At 37.4% G+C, this 17,713-nt stretch overlaps 1 protein-coding gene across 1 annotated transcript; it reads right to left on the minus strand.

Moving 5' to 3' along the window:
• Positions 1-105: 105 nt before the first annotated feature.
• Positions 106-14,919, minus strand: hgd (homogentisate 1,2-dioxygenase). Its single transcript, XM_007908704.2, has 15 exons — positions 14,669-14,919; positions 11,257-11,328; positions 10,696-10,784; positions 9,327-9,432; positions 8,908-8,967; positions 7,996-8,087; positions 7,427-7,461; positions 6,549-6,628; positions 5,658-5,757; positions 4,892-5,016; positions 3,093-3,197; positions 2,810-2,936; positions 1,489-1,670; positions 849-997; positions 106-399 (listed from the first exon to the last, which is right to left on the minus strand). Coding segments are annotated over exons 1-15 (1,338 nt in total). The 5' UTR covers positions 14,684-14,919; the 3' UTR covers positions 106-398.
• Between the last annotated feature and the right edge of the window lie 2,794 nt (positions 14,920-17,713).

The raw sequence follows: 17,713 nt of genomic DNA on the forward strand, positions 1-17,713 counted from the left end.
GGGGTTGGCAGTGACCAGTGGCATTCTGCAATGAATTGTGCCTAATAGTTGTAAGTTTGGAGAATGCATATGGGACAAACAAGTGGACATGCATGTAGATTTACTGACCAATTTAGAATTACTTCCACTTTATTGATGATTTGACAACACATTGGCAACAATTTAACTTACTTTCAGAAAGCTTCCAAGATTCATTCCAGTGTGTATCCTGACTGAACAATAACAATATACAATGTAATGATTCAGCTCAATGAAACATTGCATGCTGGAATTTTTTAAATTGCCAATTATATTTTTCATCAGCGGAAATTAAAATGTTGCATTTTAAAATTGAGATCGGATTCCATGTCTGGTTATGAAATGTTGCTTTGGTGATCTCTCCAGTGTTAATGGCCTGCTCTGAAATTAGAAAAAAAAAGCCAGAATGAAGTATACAATACCATTTCCATTTATATACACCTTTCACATTGGGAGGATGTCTCAAAGTGCTTGACACTACTGGCTGGCAATCCGGGCAATAAGCGAAATGTAAAAACACAAGAATTTTTATACTTTAGGTTCATTTATATGATGAGAGGAAATACAGGAATGGGATGAATGTAAGAAATGTGTGATTATGACCTGAGGCATCATCATAATGATAAAACTTGCATTTTTTCATTTTGGCTTTTTTCAGCGCCTTGGGACATCCTCCTGACATGAAAGGCGCTCTATAAATGTAATTTTGTTGTTGTTGATGTAGCAACTTTTCAAGTCGTTCAGATGTCTCAAGCGCTTCACAGAATACACTAAAGTAAATTGACTGTATTTTGTGGGTGTACTGGATATCTCAGCAATATCTTCCATACCAGGTTTGCTTGTCAATTGGCTTCCATTTAGGATTGAAGCAACTTTTCAGGGGTTGCCAACACTTTGTGTAGCTCTTGTCCAAACAGTTGCAGGTCTCCAAGCCCCATTTGGTAACGGCCATGCTGAATGAGGACTCAAACATAAATGCCTAACAAAGGAGACAGGAAAGGAGGAAAAAATGAAACCATTCAAAACATGGGCATAGCTTGAAGAGGGATATGATCTTACATGAGGGATTAAGCAACTACCTATAACATATAGTGCTAAGCAAGTGGAATTTATCTTTTTTTAAAAAAATTCCCTAGGACTGTAGTTCAAGTTTAGCAATTCTACTAACTGGACAATAATAATAATTGTCACATTTGGTCAGCAGGATGTTTACCTTAGGATGGGGAGAATTGTCACTGGTGCAGGTATGGAGTGTGATCTGGATAGTGTCGACTTAATGCAGGGTCAGATTTTATAATTTCTACCATGTTTATACCAGTGCCTATGTGCATGTTATCAAGTGGTTACTACTCTAGTTTTGATCAGAAATCTGTTTTATCGGAACAAAATATTTCCTTAAGTGGTATGGTTGTTTAATGATGCAGAAGGCATTCTTCCACAAATATTCCACACTTTAAGCTGAGGATTTACCATCATTCCTTCTGCTATTCGTTCCGGTTTGAGCTCTGCTTCGCTTGCCTTCTTAAAACAGTCAGCATCTGGCCCATGCGGAGTCATTATACTGTGCAGACTGCCTCCACCAGGCAAAAAGTTCTCCTCTTTTGCCTCATAATGACCTTTGATCAGCCCCATAAATTCACTCATACAGTTCCCTGGGCAGGTTGGAAACAAAACATTGAAACTCCTTTATTTCTTACAATGATACCTAAACTTATTTTCTGTGAATCATTGTTTAATCTATCTCTCGTAAACAGTCTATTAAGTTCCCTTTTACAAAAAGCTTATCAACATCTTTAGGCAAATTTTAAACCTGTGATAGTATTCTTGGAGACTGAAGAAATGTTTATATAATAACTTGCTACAGTTATAATGGTGTGCAGTGAAACCTGTCAATTTGCATCCGACAGGTGGCTACAAAAGTGCCGTTACTCCAGCTGGTATGGAGATGTGGAGTGGAAAAACCTGCTTTGTACCGCCTACTATATTGCTGCGAATTAGGGTTGAAAAGGACCCCATACCATTTTAGGTATACGTGCACCTAAGGCTTAATTTGTCTTTCACCTTTGATAAATTTATAATTTTATAACATAGAACGTATAACATTAATGTTGCCAAATGTTTCACTGTAGTAGATTGCTACCAATTGTAATGACTGTATTTGAAGGCAAAAGGCTAAATTGCACACAGTGGATCCCACAAACAGCCATGAAGTTAATGACCAATTTATCTGGAGGAAGAATGTTGGCCAGAACAAAGTTCCTTAGGGAATATAATGTCATGTGATTGTTGACATCCACCTTAACAGGCAGACAGGACATCAGTTAAAAACATATTCAAAGGACAGTCCTTCCAATGCAGCTGTCACCTAGTATTGCATTGGGATGTCAGTTTAGACTGAGTCCCCAAACCCTAATGTGGGGTTCTGCAATCTTCTGAACTGGAGGTGAGAGTGCTACCAATTAAGCCAATCTTACACATAAGCTTCTAGTAGTGTCATGTTCGACTGTTTAAAAGCAGGATAAATTGTTGTATAATGTGCCATGTCTTAGAAAAAATCTCAATGGAGAGGTGGAGGCTCGTGGAGAATATAAACCAGCATGGACGGGTTAACAATAATAATCCCTGCATTTCAATATACTGCCTTTCATGTAGGGGGAAGGTTTCAAAACGCTTATCACGATTTTTCTGTGAAGGTCAGTGACTGTGTATTTGTCCGCAAACTGGTATTTGTGTATGTGTAGGCATATTTGTAGTTGGGCCGATGATCTGTTTCGTAATATGTCATTCCTACTGTGGTAGTAAGGTGGTCTGAAGGTATGGTCAGCCACTCCCCAGCGTGGTGGAAAGATGACAAAATCAGCAATAGCCACACCAGGGCTAGTTGACTTAGCAGTCAGCACTGTGAAAATTGAAGGATCCTGGAAAAAAAAACAGTACACATTGGATTGTTTTAACTTCCTAAATTTGGTAATACCATGATGCGTTTCAGAGGATTTTACAGTTAATGTATTGAATGTGTATTTTTTGTAGGCAAGAAACAAATGAGAAGACTACAAATGAAGAAAACTACTCACCGCGTGATCAAACGCAACACCATTAATAACCATGAAATTATCCAGGTTGTACTTGTAGGGTGTGTAGTTCCCATGCCAGGCCACAACATTGAATGGAGAAAAATCCTGAAATAAATGACATTCCTCAGGAGGATCTAATGATAACTAATGAAGATTATAACCCATAGGAAATGTCAATTCACAGTGATGCCGGAAAAACTAATAACACAATTAAATTCTCATTTACTCAACGCCCAAATGTCTCAGTCTAAACACAGTATTCAAGCCAGTTTAAGCGGTTAGATAGAAAACAGAAGAATATATGTTATTAAGACATTTGGGATTTTATCTAATGGACTATTGACATTGTTAGTTTTTGCAGTACTGATGGAAATGTAGGGAATACCAAGGTTGGACTTGTTTCCTGGGCTAGCACAGAGTAGGCTGAGAAAGTGTGTTGCACACCAAACTGCTAAAGATATTTGACAGGTAAATCGTACAAAGTACTATATATCCAAGAACAATTACCATTTCTTGCAAAACCAAGACATATCTGCATTGAAGATGGATATAAGGACCTTATATTGCTCTTTTTGTTAAAGTTGGGAATAAACTACATTTGACTAATTTGTTGGCAAAATATTAAAGATGCACTGATCGAGTGCCCAGTATTCCAAAATCTTATTTGTGAGATGTTGTTAGCGTTAATGAACATTTAGCAACCAATTACAGTCCATCTGCAATAATAACATTGTAAAGCAGCTGATCAGCCAAAATGAGCTGTAACAATTCATCTTAAATGTTAATATATAACTTTTCTATAACTTGTTTTCTCTCCTGGAGATTCTGCTAGATTCATGCTAGGCTACGGTTTTTGAGGTCCCCTTGCCTACATGTGAGCCTAGTCAGTGAATGTTCAGGTTATTTAATCATTGTGGAGTCCTGTAGCTCAGTGGTTAGAGCACTCACCTCGCAAGTGAGAGACCTGGATTTGATTCCCGGCAAGGCGAAATGTTGGGCAAGTTTACTTACTCCACACACCTCTGTTCCCATCACACAGAGGATACAGTTCAAGATCCTGGTCCTCACCTTCAAAGCCCTCCATGGTCTTGCTCCCCCCTACCTCTCCGACCTCCTAAACCCCTACCACCCTGTTCGCTCCCTCTGCTCAGTGTGCTCCGGCCTGCTTCACGTCCCCCACCTTGCTCGCTCCACTATTGGCAGGCAGGCCTTCCACCACTCTGGCCCACCCTCTGGAACTCCATCCCACAGTCCCTCCATCTCGCCCCCTCCCTCCTCACCTTCAAGACCCTCCTCTTCGACCATGCTTTCGATCTTCCTGCTTCCCACTCCTGCCCTCCCTCCTCCCCCACCCCGAACCCCAGCTCGGGTCCGTAACTGTCCAGTACCTTGGGAGGTCCTCCCGATGTGAAAAGCGCTATAGAAATCTAATTTTGTTGTTGTTGTTTACTTAGCAGTAAGTAGGAAACCGGTTGATAGTCGATTGGTGGATTGCTTTTCCGGCAGCAATAATTCCTCCAAAAAAATAAGTTGGTCACTCAATCCACGACTGTTTGTGGGACACTGCTGTGCGCAATTGCTGCCACAGTTCACCCACAAAATATACAGTCAATTCACTTCACAGTATACTTTATGAAGCACTTTGAGATGTCTTGAAGTGATAAGGTGCTATATCAAATGCAAGGATTATTATTATTATTGCTGGGCCCTTAATGTTCAACATAATTTAGCTATATTCCCACCTCCACTCCCTATTAAACAATGCAGTGTTTGCCTAAATTAATAGGTTATTCATTTACCTGTTCAGCTGAAAAGAGCTTGCCCTGGTATTTGCTAATGACAGAGAAGCAAGCTGCAAACTGCTGGTCCTCATAGCATGCAACAGGAACCATAAAATCTCTTGGATTTGCTAGGCCATTCGCCCCTGGTGGTACAATTCAAAGAGAATCCAAGGATTAAGCATCATGTATTCCTTTGATGTAAAAGAATACTAAATACTATATTTCCAATATTGCTTTTTGCTTATATAAACATTTCAATCAGCTATACTAACATTATATATTTTTAAATGCAATCTTATATTTTTTTCTATATGTTAGAATCCACCTGACCTTTTATTTCTCCTTTTAGACCACCTGTTTCTGCAGCAAAAGCTCATCCAGCTTCTCACTCTTACTGATGAGTGCACACAAACTAACAGTGAGTGTCAACCAGTATTGGACTCAGGTATGATGCCTCCCAAGGTCAGATCATGTGCATGAAAAACATAGTCGAGAAAGGCTGATATACGAATGGTCCTTTGAGCAAGGTACTGGGATGGGGGCAGGGTGGGGGTGGGGCGGGGGGTGGCTGGGGAGGGCAGTGCTGGTAAAACCAAACCCTAGGAAATAAATCTATGTCCTTCAAAGAAAAAAAGGACAAAAATTCCTGAAGACAAGGAACATTGAACCCTCTTGATTCCTGCTGTGCATGTGTATTGAAATCATTCCCTCCTATCCCAGTGTTCATGAAGACAATTTTTGTAAAGGACCAGATATTTCTACAGCATAATGTTAAACTTTTTACCAATGGGTCCGAGGTCCGGCAACTCAAAATGGGCTCCAAAGACCTCCAGGATGTAACCTCTGGTCTCCCCAAAAACCTCCACACTGAAATGCATCCCTTGCTGTAAAAAAGGGAAACTATTATTACCACTATTATGTTCTGGATATTTTTCTGCTTGCTTACTTACTTATCTCATGTTGAAAACAAGTGGTGAAAGAATGAACAGCTCGAATTGCCATCATGTTCACAAATAGCTTGTGAGAGCAACATGGTTGAGAAAAAACGTGTTTGTAAAATAAACAGCCTGGGGGTAATGGTGTTATTAACATGAACATGATGTTAATTATAATTGTGCATCTTATATAGCATCTTATCATGTGGTCAAAATGTTTCAAAGTATTTCAAAGGATTTATTACACCACACTATGCAGTGAATCCTGTGGAGGCCTTATGCTTTGACGATTTGACAATAAGTCACTATATCAAATTCAAGAATTAGTACTCTTTAACTACCTCTCTTTAACAAACTCTGAAAGAGAATTTTGATCCTTACCTTTTGAGGTAAATGGACTCGCAGAATTTGAACCCAGAGTCAGACAATGATACCTGATGCTCAACCCCTGAGCAACTCAGAATGGCATTTAAGTCAAAACGAACCTGAGGTGACAGGAACAGCAGGTTTCCAGAGAATAATGGGCTAAAACAACTGAGAAAAGTTGCAAAGAATGACCAACATGATGGAAGGGTAGAAATAGTGTAATTCAGGGTTTCTGGAATAACCAAACTGAGAAATCTCCAGCTAAAGTGGAGAGGAAAATGCCTAGCTATTAACATAATTAAATTAATAATTATATGAACTCAAGGTCTGTTTTTGAGAAATCATGATATTCGATAAACTTTTCTCTGGCTTACCTGAATAATACAAATCTCATTGGGTTCAACCAGTAACTTGCCAAATTCTGTAGTAACCAACAGATTCCCTTTCTGAGGCACTGAAGGCAAAAGATATCCAATAAAATTATGAAAAATAATGTAATATGTTTTATACTGTTTCCTCCTCTAAGTTTTAGAGGACTTTTATTCCTTTCCATCTTCTCTGATTTGTTTCCTCCTTTACACCATCTAAAATTACACATCAGGAGGTTGGCATTGTTTGGATCTGAGGAATAAAGTCCCTTTTGAGAGCCAGTGCTCTTCATTTGTTGTTATGATGGTCAGTTTATTAAATATAATTTTTTTCCTAGTCAGGAAGTGGAGTTCAAAGAGTTGGTAGAAAAACTCATTTTTTATTTTCCCATGTTTACCAGACTGCCTACATACCCAAATACTGTATGACTTATTAATTCCATTTTACTCATCCAGTTTGGCTCTAGTTACTAGGTTTGACTGGACCATACTGACTTTTTTTCTGGTGGAGGAAAGATAACCTCACCCATGTAAATAGTCTTCTAGGTTTTAGAATTGAAGGACAGTGTTATATAAACAACTGTAAATGTCAGTCTTTCTCCCATTTTAGCTGAATATAAATCCAAGCCCTCATGGTGAATGGACAGAGTTATAAGCCATCATACTAGAGACCTTCCTCCAAAGGATGTTGATTTTCAGGAGTCAACAAAATTGCTAATGGGAACCTAGTGACAGCTACACAATTCTCGAAAAAAAATGGGTATGTATTGCTTGTGTGGCTCATTACTTAGTTTGATGGCATTATCTCATGGCTAGTTTGCTGGATTCCACACGTAATAAAATGCAAATGTACAAGGTGATTTTTGCATAAGGTTTTTACTTACCTAGAAGGAAATCTCCATCCGAGTTATAAAAACTCCTAAAATACAAAAAAGTCTTTATATTTATTATTAGGAATAGAAAGGTATATATAGAACTACTGATTCATAGTCGCATACAATGGGATTCTGGCTGGGAATTTGTATTACTTGATGGGCCACTAGAAACTATTATTGATGGCAGTACAAAGGACTGGTAAGTACCATAATACATGTTCTGCTTGGATATCTATCATAGCATCAAGAAGTGGCCAGCCAAACATTTGCACCAGTCCAGGTGAGTCCATTCCAAATCAATCACTTGTTTCTAGGAGCTACCGAGCGACGATACACATCACACGGCCATAATCCAAGAAATATTCAAGAACATTTATTTAGTTGGATGACCAGAAATGTTGGTCACCGCTGCTCTAAACCATCAACAGTCTAAGAGATTGACCAGCCTGCATGGTTCATCACTGAGACATTTTTGCCACCTGCTACTACCTTCCTCCACTAACATCAAACTCAAATCAGAAAACAAAAACATAAAACAATATTTTAACCCAGGCATTTCCAGAGTTGAAACCACATACTTATTCTTCATTGAAGTGTTACAGATGTAAATGTGAATGGCGACGCCATTTCGGGTTCTGCCATCTCCAGCACCACACAGTGTATTTAAACCCTGCAAGAAAAAGACCATTCGCTCACTGCGCTGCCTGAAAGAGACCTTGGGTACAACCAGTTTCTAGTTTAGGGAAGGATATGCATTGTTCAGAAGTTCTGAAAGTCTTACTAAGATCAAATACAAGTTCAGTGTCTTACCATTATTCAATGTATTTATTTCATGTTACTAGAAACAATAGAAGAACAGATTATCATGCTACTAAGATTGTAACCCTGTCAGGTGAAAAAAACATATACACCTTAAGGTCACTCCTCTGATGTACTCAACTCCCTCAAGTGGGCATTTTCTTCCCCAATCTTTTATCACTTACACATTATAGTATCATTTCAATAGAAACCTATTTCAATAGAAGAGGAAGATCCGTACTTATGGTCACCTGAGCCTGGCTCAGCGACAGCCTCCACCACTGTGAAAGCGCTCTGAGACACTGTAGGGTGTAGGGCACTGTATAGATGCACGCTGTTGTTATTTAGCCATAGAGTCACTAAAGGATGGTTGGGAGGATCTTCCAGTGCAGGAGTTCAAGGTTGGTCACAAAGACCAAAGGGAGAGCATGAACCTCTCAAGTGTCAGATCACAAGCTTTTCTCAATGACTCAATGGGCAGATCAACTCGCTAATGTGGTCAAAATATCCCACTCTATTTGCTGTCATTATTGAATTTCCACTGTACATTGTTTTGCAAGTAAACCCAGATTGATTGTTAACTGCTTAAAACTTCCCAGCACATTTACTTCTACTTTCCTCCTACACTTGGAGACGGGACATTGGGAAGATCAGAGAGAGAAGCAGAAGAAAGTAAATGAACTCAGCCTTACTTCCACAAAGTCAACCTTCTTCTCTGAACTTTCAGAAAATTTAAATGGTAGCCATCTCATCTAGAAACAGAATCAAGGAATTAGATGAGCTTCCTTTCAGGGTTATTGCATGTATGACAAACAGCATCTATCAAGGATTTTCTTTGGCATCATCAATACATTTAAGGGAATAAATAATATACACAAGGGAAGAAGCAATAGAGGGAGGAGGGGGAAGTTTCATGTGCAGTATAAACACTGGCGCAGACTAGTTGAGTCAAATGGCCTGTTTCGGTGTCATACAGTCTGTACAATTCTATGTAATATTACTTATGCACCACATTTCACAGTACAAATGACAAGGTACGCATTTGTCAGTGCATTAATGTATTTTTATCATAATTTACCATGAAGCCGCCTTCTCATTAGTGGGCTGTTACCTGGTTGGGATCTGGACTGACTTCATCCCAGTTATGGGAGAGATTTCCTTGGGGTATAGAAATCAAGGGCTTGTGACAAACTGAAGGCAAAATGCGATAAAGCCAACTGCAATAGAAGGAAAAGCAAAATTAAATCCTGAAGTAAAAAATACAAGTATGATATTCATTTCGCATGGGAGTTTTTGTGTAATCTGCAATTACTATACAATAGACCTTGTCATAAGGAACACAATTGCCTTCTCTACCATCTCTTATCATCTCCTGAAGACCTCTTACAAGAAAAAGATTAATGATTAAATTTTAGACGTAGATTGTCAATCAAGAACATTACAAATTTAACGGTATAGAAAATATGGACTGCTACTTGATTGAATTGCAGAATATTATAGATATCTAGAGGGAATGGAAATGCAATATATTATGGAGATTGGGAAGGAAATTGTAAATAATAGTATTCCGGAGTTGTTTATTTGACTCTAAATACTTCAAGTGATGTAAAGTGATTTCTTCTGAGAGTAAGGCTAAGACTTTTCCAAATGAGTAATTTTTAAAAACGTTTTCCCTTACAATATTGTGGGAGTTGTGAGTAAGTACTGGAAAATGTCTTTCCCAGACAATATAATGCAGAATGCCTTCATCCCAAAGATGGAAAATTCCAAATTGTTAACCAGTCATGCAAAACATTAACATGCCATCTTATAATAAGTAACATGAATGGTTTTATCTCTTGATCTGTAACCATTCATCATTCTTTCTCTCTTTCTGATTGATCCCTTGTGCTTTACCTCAGACCTTCTCTAATCTCCAGCTGTCGATCTGTTTTTTTTAAAAAGCCGTGTTGCACTTTATACCTTTACAAGATTATCTTTTCTCTGGATAACTTTTGTAAACAAATTCTGATGACTGTAACAAGTTAGGAAAAAGTTTTAAAACACTGTTTTCAGCACTAGTTGAGTGAGCGAGAGGGTCAGCAGACTTTAAAGTTATGGTTCCCTGGTTCAGAATCCCCAAGTCAATAATCAAGTGGCCGACTTTTTAATGCTTACTGGCACAGATCTAGTGTTTCCTCTAAGGATCACCTGAAACATTGTGGCAACGTTACAATTACAGTGTTTTATTCTTTTTTAAATTTGAATACGAAGACACTGAGGTTTCCTTATTAAAAGACTGCTACATCATGCTTATTGTGATTATCATTACATTGGAAAATAAGTAGCTGCCAAAATTATTATGTGTTTATATATCACAGTGCATTGATATGTTTGTAGATATATACTGTACAGCAGAATTAATTCTGGAGGTATGTCTCAGTAGCTATAAAGGGTTTCTTGATGATCTTTTCAAGTTGCTTCTATGGTGTCAGTGTTACCTCCTCTTATTGCTTGATCTTGGACAGGTGAAAGCAGACCCTGAGAGCTGCTCTGCATACAGTCCATATGGACAAACCTGCGGATTGTTCTGAAATGAGGAGAATATACACAATCCTTAAATTACAGTTGTTTAACTGACAGGAAAGCTCACATGTGGTGTCTTTAACAATTCATATGCACAAATCCGTCAAATATCAAATCACTAATACAAGCTGGTAAAGCAAACCAGTGAGCAGTACTATGAAACATTGGGAGGTCTGAACGCATCAGTTAGTGTTCATCTATGTTAGAGGGGGTATACATGAAGTGTAGTGTCTGATATATTCAGGATTAGTCATTTAGTTTGCAAATATTTGTTCTTATTTCTTAACAATCAGTAAATAAAAAGAAACCAGAAGACACAGAAGCAAATTTGCCTGGGCTCCAGTGTAAAACATAAAATGAATCTGGATAAGACTCAAACTTTTAATTGTCAGAAGGTTACGTGTAAAGCTAACTGAAGATTGCCAATAGATGAAGCTTATTACAGTCAATAATATCTGGTTATTTTCTTGCAGTACCTGACCCTTTGGTAAAGAGCCTGGACAGCGTGGATCTTCAGAAGCAAATTCGTTACCAAATCCTGACATGTACTGGAAAAGAGCAAACACTCAAGAATCAGCAATGTTGTTAAAATACACCCAACATAGCAAGTCATTAGGTTCCCAATAAAGCAAGTAATTGGATGCTATCTGCAGGCTCAATACTGTAACATGACAAAGTGAAGCAACTGCCTGATGGCAGCATTTTCATATTTTCATGACTAACAAGGAATAACGAAGAGGGGACTGAGCAAAGATGACAATCTGTGGTATTCCAACCTTCAGTGCTATTAGTAGAACACAGGGTGGAGCTAAGGCTTGAGAGCAAGGTGTATTTTGATGAGAACAGGAAGAGTGAATGGTAGCAATACAATACAAAATTACATTTGTATAGCACCTTTCACGTCGGGAGGATGTCCCAAGGCGCTGGATAGTCAGTGAATTGGACCCTAGCAGGAGTGTTCTTGCAATGTGCCTTGAAGGAGATAAAGGGAGGAATGAGGCAAAGGGAATATGGGATGGAGTTTCAAAGGGTGGGGGTAGAGAGGCAGAAGGACAGACTGCCAATGCTAGGGGGGGAAGAGCAGGGGACATGGAGCAGGCTGGAGACTTCTGAGCGGAGGGAGCGGACAGGACAAAATAGCAGACAAAATAGACCATATCCCTCAAATTGGAGTGCAAAATGTGACGTGGCAATTACCAGTGATAATTCATTCTTAAGTGATAATTCATATGTCATCTTTCTTCATTCCCCAGATTTGTTTTAAAAATCCATAACAGTTTGTAAGGTTAAACAGCAGATTATTATCAATAATGTAACTAATTACTGTAAATTTAATCCAATCTTCATATGCAAAATTGTTTTTACCCTATAACTGGAGAACCATAAACCACATCCATTGACAACTGAGGAAGTAGAGGTCAATCCATAACCGTTAATTGACAAGCATGAAGTGAAACAACTGTTGTGTCCTGCAATGAGGTTTGGAACTAGGAGCTGAATCAAATTAATTAAAATACAATTCACACTACAATTTAGAGTTATATAGAGCTTTCAAGTCAGATGGACTCTCAAAGCACTTGAAGCAAATTAATCAATTGAAACCAACTCCTATCCAAACCAACTGAATATAACATCCATTTTCAACATTAGTTTGTCTCAGAGGAAGCTTCATAAAGAAGTTTATAACATGAACTGGAGCAGCCTAGTTGGCCGAATGGCCTGCTTTTGTGCTATAACATTTCTATGCTAAATGGTATTAAGAAAAATACATTTAGGACACCAAAGCAACAAGACAAGAGAGGATATGTTGGGTAATGAAGGTCAACTTGAAGAGAGCTATCAGGAACTGTTCCTTCACATGGTAGGTAATTAACAACTGTTGAAAACAAAAGGAAGAGTGGTTGAAGCCAGGATAATGGACTTATAAAAAAAGAAACTAATGTTGTGAATGGAAAGCATTTACGTCTCCCTCCAGAATATTCACCATATTTTATCTCATAGGGTGAGAAAATCCTTTGGTCCATTTTATCTTATCCCTTCAGAATACTCACCCTAATATTCTGCAGGGATAACATAAAATGGACCGAAGGGCTTTCTTCATCTGTTGAGATCTTGTGATTAATGGCAACAACAACTTGCATTTATATAGTGCAGCATTGCTTTAAAATTTCAGTTTTGGCAGAGCAAAAATCTAATGCTCCACCACTAATACTGTCAGTGCCTCTTATATTATCCAGTTTCCATATATTCAGTAATTTTCCTATGAATGGTTACTTGCTTATTGTCATCGAAAAAAGTTAATTCCATGTTTGGGACACAAACTGAGGACTAATAACATTGTATTCTATTCTATCCAAACATTTACTTTGATAACAAAAAACAAAAATCATCGGCAAATTTGTAACAAATAATGAAGACTTCTCCAGCTTCTGTGGGTGCAGGGTGAAATGTGTATTTAAACAACAAAGTCCTCAGGCAGACAGTATATGAGGAGTCACTGTTGCCAATTATTAACGTGCTGGTTACAAAAGTCATGTAAATTCAATTATTTGAACAGTCATGTCCAACAGGACAGGAACAGTTATGGTTGAAATCACTTTGGAGTCTTTTGGGAAGCGTGATTTTAGCCAATGTGTTTTTGAAAGAAATTAAATGAATACGGGTAATTCGAATAAGAAAACATCCCTGATGGTACTGATTTGATAAAATTAGATTTAATAATAATAATCCTTGCATTTGATATAGCATCTAATCACATCTTCGAGATGTCTCAAAGCGCTTCACAGAATATACTTGCAAAGTGAATTGACTGTATACTTTGTGGGCAAAGTATGGGTTTCTGCATGTGTCAGACACCCGGCTGACCCCCAAAAAACTTAATATATTAACTATTATATATTAACAAAAAAAGTTAATTAAATCTGAAATCATTCTGAATTTGTGAAGTGTGAAATTTTACATTAAAACATTAAAATGTTCTCAGGAAAATAAACTTGATTGTTCATAATAGGATTTGAGGGATTACAAATATCAAGATTAAAGAAGGAACAATATATTTTGGAATTGGCCATAATTTACCATGCACCCTGTAACAATTTACATTACACCAGGTAACCGTTTACAGTGTACCCTGTGATAGTTTAAAATACACCTTATAATAATGACCAGGAATTGGAATGATGTCCCAAACTCCACTATATGCTAAACTCAACTACAGTGTGTCCTAATTTGCACATGAACTCCTGTATCTGGGCAGATACCCTGGGCTCCTGTTTATTGGCTCTTGTGCATTCAATGCCCAAGAGTTTTTTGAACAAATGTTTGCGCTCAATAAGTCTGAACGTGGTGAAGTGCAAGGCAAACTCAACAGGTTCTAATATAAATATTCTCTGTTGATTGAAACACTGACCACCCCCCCAACACCACCACCACCAGCACCACCACAATAAAATCTGCTGGTAAATACATTTCAGAAAATGTGAAATTAACAAAAGTGTAACGAGACTAAATTGTGATACAATAATAATAATAATAAACCTTGCATTTAATATAGCGCCTTATCCCATCTTCGAGGTGTCTCGATTCGCCTCACAGAATATACTGTGAAGTGAATTGGCTGTACATTTTGTGTGCGATATATCAACGATAATAAAAAGTAATTGGAACAACATTTGCTAAGAAAATATACAAATAAAGAAAAGGAAAAGAGAACGGAGGAAATATATCTTGCTTCTCTTGTAGAGTTTGAAATCATAATATTATAGACAAGTGTTAGGTGAAAGCAAAGTTTTAAACGATTCGGTTGATGACATTTCATTCTCATTTAAAAAAATAAGATGGGTTCATACAAGTACTTAAAACCTTAAGTGATAAATTCATAAATATTACCTTGAGAGATGCCATTTTCTTTTCTCTTGCTTGTTTTGCAAAAAAAAAGGGTCTCACAACTTTAGGAAAGTTTCAAAATAATGCGGAAGGCTGAAATCTGAAAGTACAGTGTGAGTAAAGTCGAAGTGGTAGCATAGCTCAGAGGAAGGATCTGTCTATCTCTGGAGGTGGGACTTGCTGTACATGAACTGATGATTCTCCAAATGCAGGCTTCAAATCAACAAAAATGCTGACGATTCAGCACTTTCGGACGTTCCTCCTGATGTGAAAGGTGCTTTACAAATGTAATGCGTTGTTGTTGACGGGTTTCACAATTGAATTTGTAGCAATAAATGACGAGTCACCACCAGATAGCCGACCTAACCACGTAAAGTACCCAGACAGTGAGCATTCAATTGGAGGAGCTACCTTATATTTTGCATGTTACGGAGCAATGTTTTGTACTTTTATGGGGTAGTATTATTTAGTATTTTATTGTTTTTAACTGATAGGTCTTATTGAGGGCAATGAAGAAATCTGATCAATGTACGGTTACAATTGGACTTTAGTGTTTTGAATAAAAGGGGACCAGCTATCTGCATTTGTTTGTCCATTCTTTTGGAAGTAAGAGGATCATGAGAAATAAATACCATGGTGTTTAAACTAAGAAGACATTTCATGCTTCTACTAATGGCTGTGGAGCCTCGAATTTGATGCTTTAAAAAAAGGTACTCCAGATAGTCACAAATAGGACTAAGAAAATAGAAATCAAGGGATTATCAGGTTAATTTAATTACTTGTATGGACATCCCACTCTTTGTGTTATTAATTTTATGCTCCTTCTGCCCTGTTGTTGCTAATTCGAAGACACCACGTTTTCATCCCAATAATGCCAGCATATGGTTTCCATCTAAATCCAAACTTATCGCAAAATTCAAACCAATTGGCTGCTCATTTCATTGTTTATGAGACATTGTTGGTCCTGTGGTATTTGCCTATGGATTGTTCGCTTCATTCTAATCGATTGCATTTTGTGAAGTGCTTTGAGATATTTTTACAGCACATGAAAGCTATTATATGAATTTAAATTATAATTATTATAGTGTTTCATTTAAGCGATTTTTTTAAAGAGAACTCACATTGATATGTGTATATGTATATATATATATATCACTATGTATGAGAACATTATAATATTTCGGTGAATGGCTTTTCTAGGAGATACATTCCGGATAAACTTTTCTGATTTGAGCTTTTAGGTTGAACTGGTACTGCTGGTGTTTGGACCCTAATTAAAAGCCCCTTATTTGAAAGATGCTTGAATTATAGCAAAAGGACTTAGGAGTACAAGAAATTATCTATCTAGGATATGCAGCTCACAAAAGGATAGTTAGTGATGGCAGAGCCAATGTACCCATTTATTGTCCATTGTTGACGTATTACTCTTCCACATCTCAACACTTAACTCAAGAAATAACAAGAGACTATTGGGCAGCTGCTATCTTCTTAGATAGAGTGAGGTAAGAAGGTGCCTGATCCTTACACACATCTATATGTGTATTTTCCACCAGTGGTCTTTCAATCACTTTTTCCTTCAGTAAATAGACTTAACAGAAGCACTTTGATGAATGTTGCTGTATTAAACATCTGTTGGACATGAACATTGATTTGTAAAAATTATGCTCTCACATTTTAGAGGTAGCACAATCTGGATAATATATTACACCAGAAGATCAACATTCTTTCATCTTTGGGGCACAGGTTTTAGCCCAGCCTTGACCGATTCAATGAAAGTCTTTGTCTGCTGTACGTCAAATATTTAGCAATGTTTTGTCCAAATCCAATTCTTAATGGGCACAAATCCACAGCACGGAACTGCCCATCAATGTACCAGTAATTGACCTTTGTATGGCTGATGTGGAAGTGTTCATCATCACTATCATTCCATAACTCATAATTTTTGTTTATGGGCATTGCTGTTTAGTTTGCCTATATAATAGCCATGGTCATTTCTAATCAGTTATATTTTGTGAAGCACTGCAATACATTTATTTCATATGAAAGGGGATATATAAATGCAAGCTATTATTAATCCTCACTTTGAATAAAAGCCAAATCAACTCTTTAGACCATTACAGTGAGAACTACAAGAAATGCTCTCTCTTCCCACCTATAATTGCATATTTCTTCCTTAAACTTACAACATACACGATTAAAGCATCATCAATCTTCAGCATAAAATAGCTTAATATACAATACCAAACTGCAGAATGTGTATTGCTCCTTATATTTATGAACTATGATATTCTTACAATAAACCGATTGTTACAATATAACACTGAATAAAATAGTTGTTGGTTTATGTATTCTGTTCTTCATAAATAATTTACTTTAGGCAAACTCCAGGTTTACAGACAGAATAAACCTAAAATGTCTTTATTCAATAATTATTAACAGCTGTAAATGTATATAAATTATAATCAACATTAGCATCTGGTTCCCCAACAAAGCTTCAATAGGGGAGAATTTTATAAGGTGTATAATAAAGTCTTATTAAATACAGGCTATACATTTTGAAGTCTTGTCAGTTGGATTTTTGAGCAACCCTAATGACAACTGTGTTGGCATCTGCAGTAACGTTTCTCTCTTTCCACTGTAAACACAGCAGTGGCTAGGAAAGACCAATCACAAGAAAAATTGAAGGGGCAGGAACAATTTCAAACACATATGCCCTTCGGAATAGCAATTACTTCAGCTCATGCTGTAGACGGCTAAGAAAACAAGAGCAACTGGCTCAGGTATTATGGAGGCAACCTGCCCATGGAACTGTGTTAAATAAGACAATGCCTTATTGTACCATGCCTAATTCCCAAGGTGAGATTTAAATTGGATTTGTTTACATACAGTTTACTTCAAATATTGATGAAACCACAATTTAAAAAATCCTCAAGTACTTTTAAAATATATATTCATCCTATTTCAGGTCCACTAATAAATGAGGAACTTACATTTTCAGTACCTCTCTTCCCTGGAAATGATAGAATATGCCTCCAGGATCATCAGAAT

Source organism: Callorhinchus milii, unplaced genomic scaffold (genome assembly GCF_018977255.1).
Source record: "Callorhinchus milii isolate IMCB2004 unplaced genomic scaffold, IMCB_Cmil_1.0 Scaffold4, whole genome shotgun sequence".
In the NCBI taxonomy this organism is placed as follows: Eukaryota; Metazoa; Chordata; class Chondrichthyes; order Chimaeriformes; family Callorhinchidae; genus Callorhinchus; species Callorhinchus milii.

Coding starts and splice junctions, on each gene's coding strand:
- hgd (XM_007908704.2), bottom strand. Junction 5,017..5,657: donor GCCGGACCTCGGACCCATTG/GTAAAAAGTTTA, acceptor TTGTACCACCAG/GGGCGAATGGCCTAGCAAAT. Junction 1,671..2,809: donor CAGACCACCTTACTACCACA/GTAGGAATGACA, acceptor CAACCTGCCCAG/GGAACTGTATGAGTGAATTT.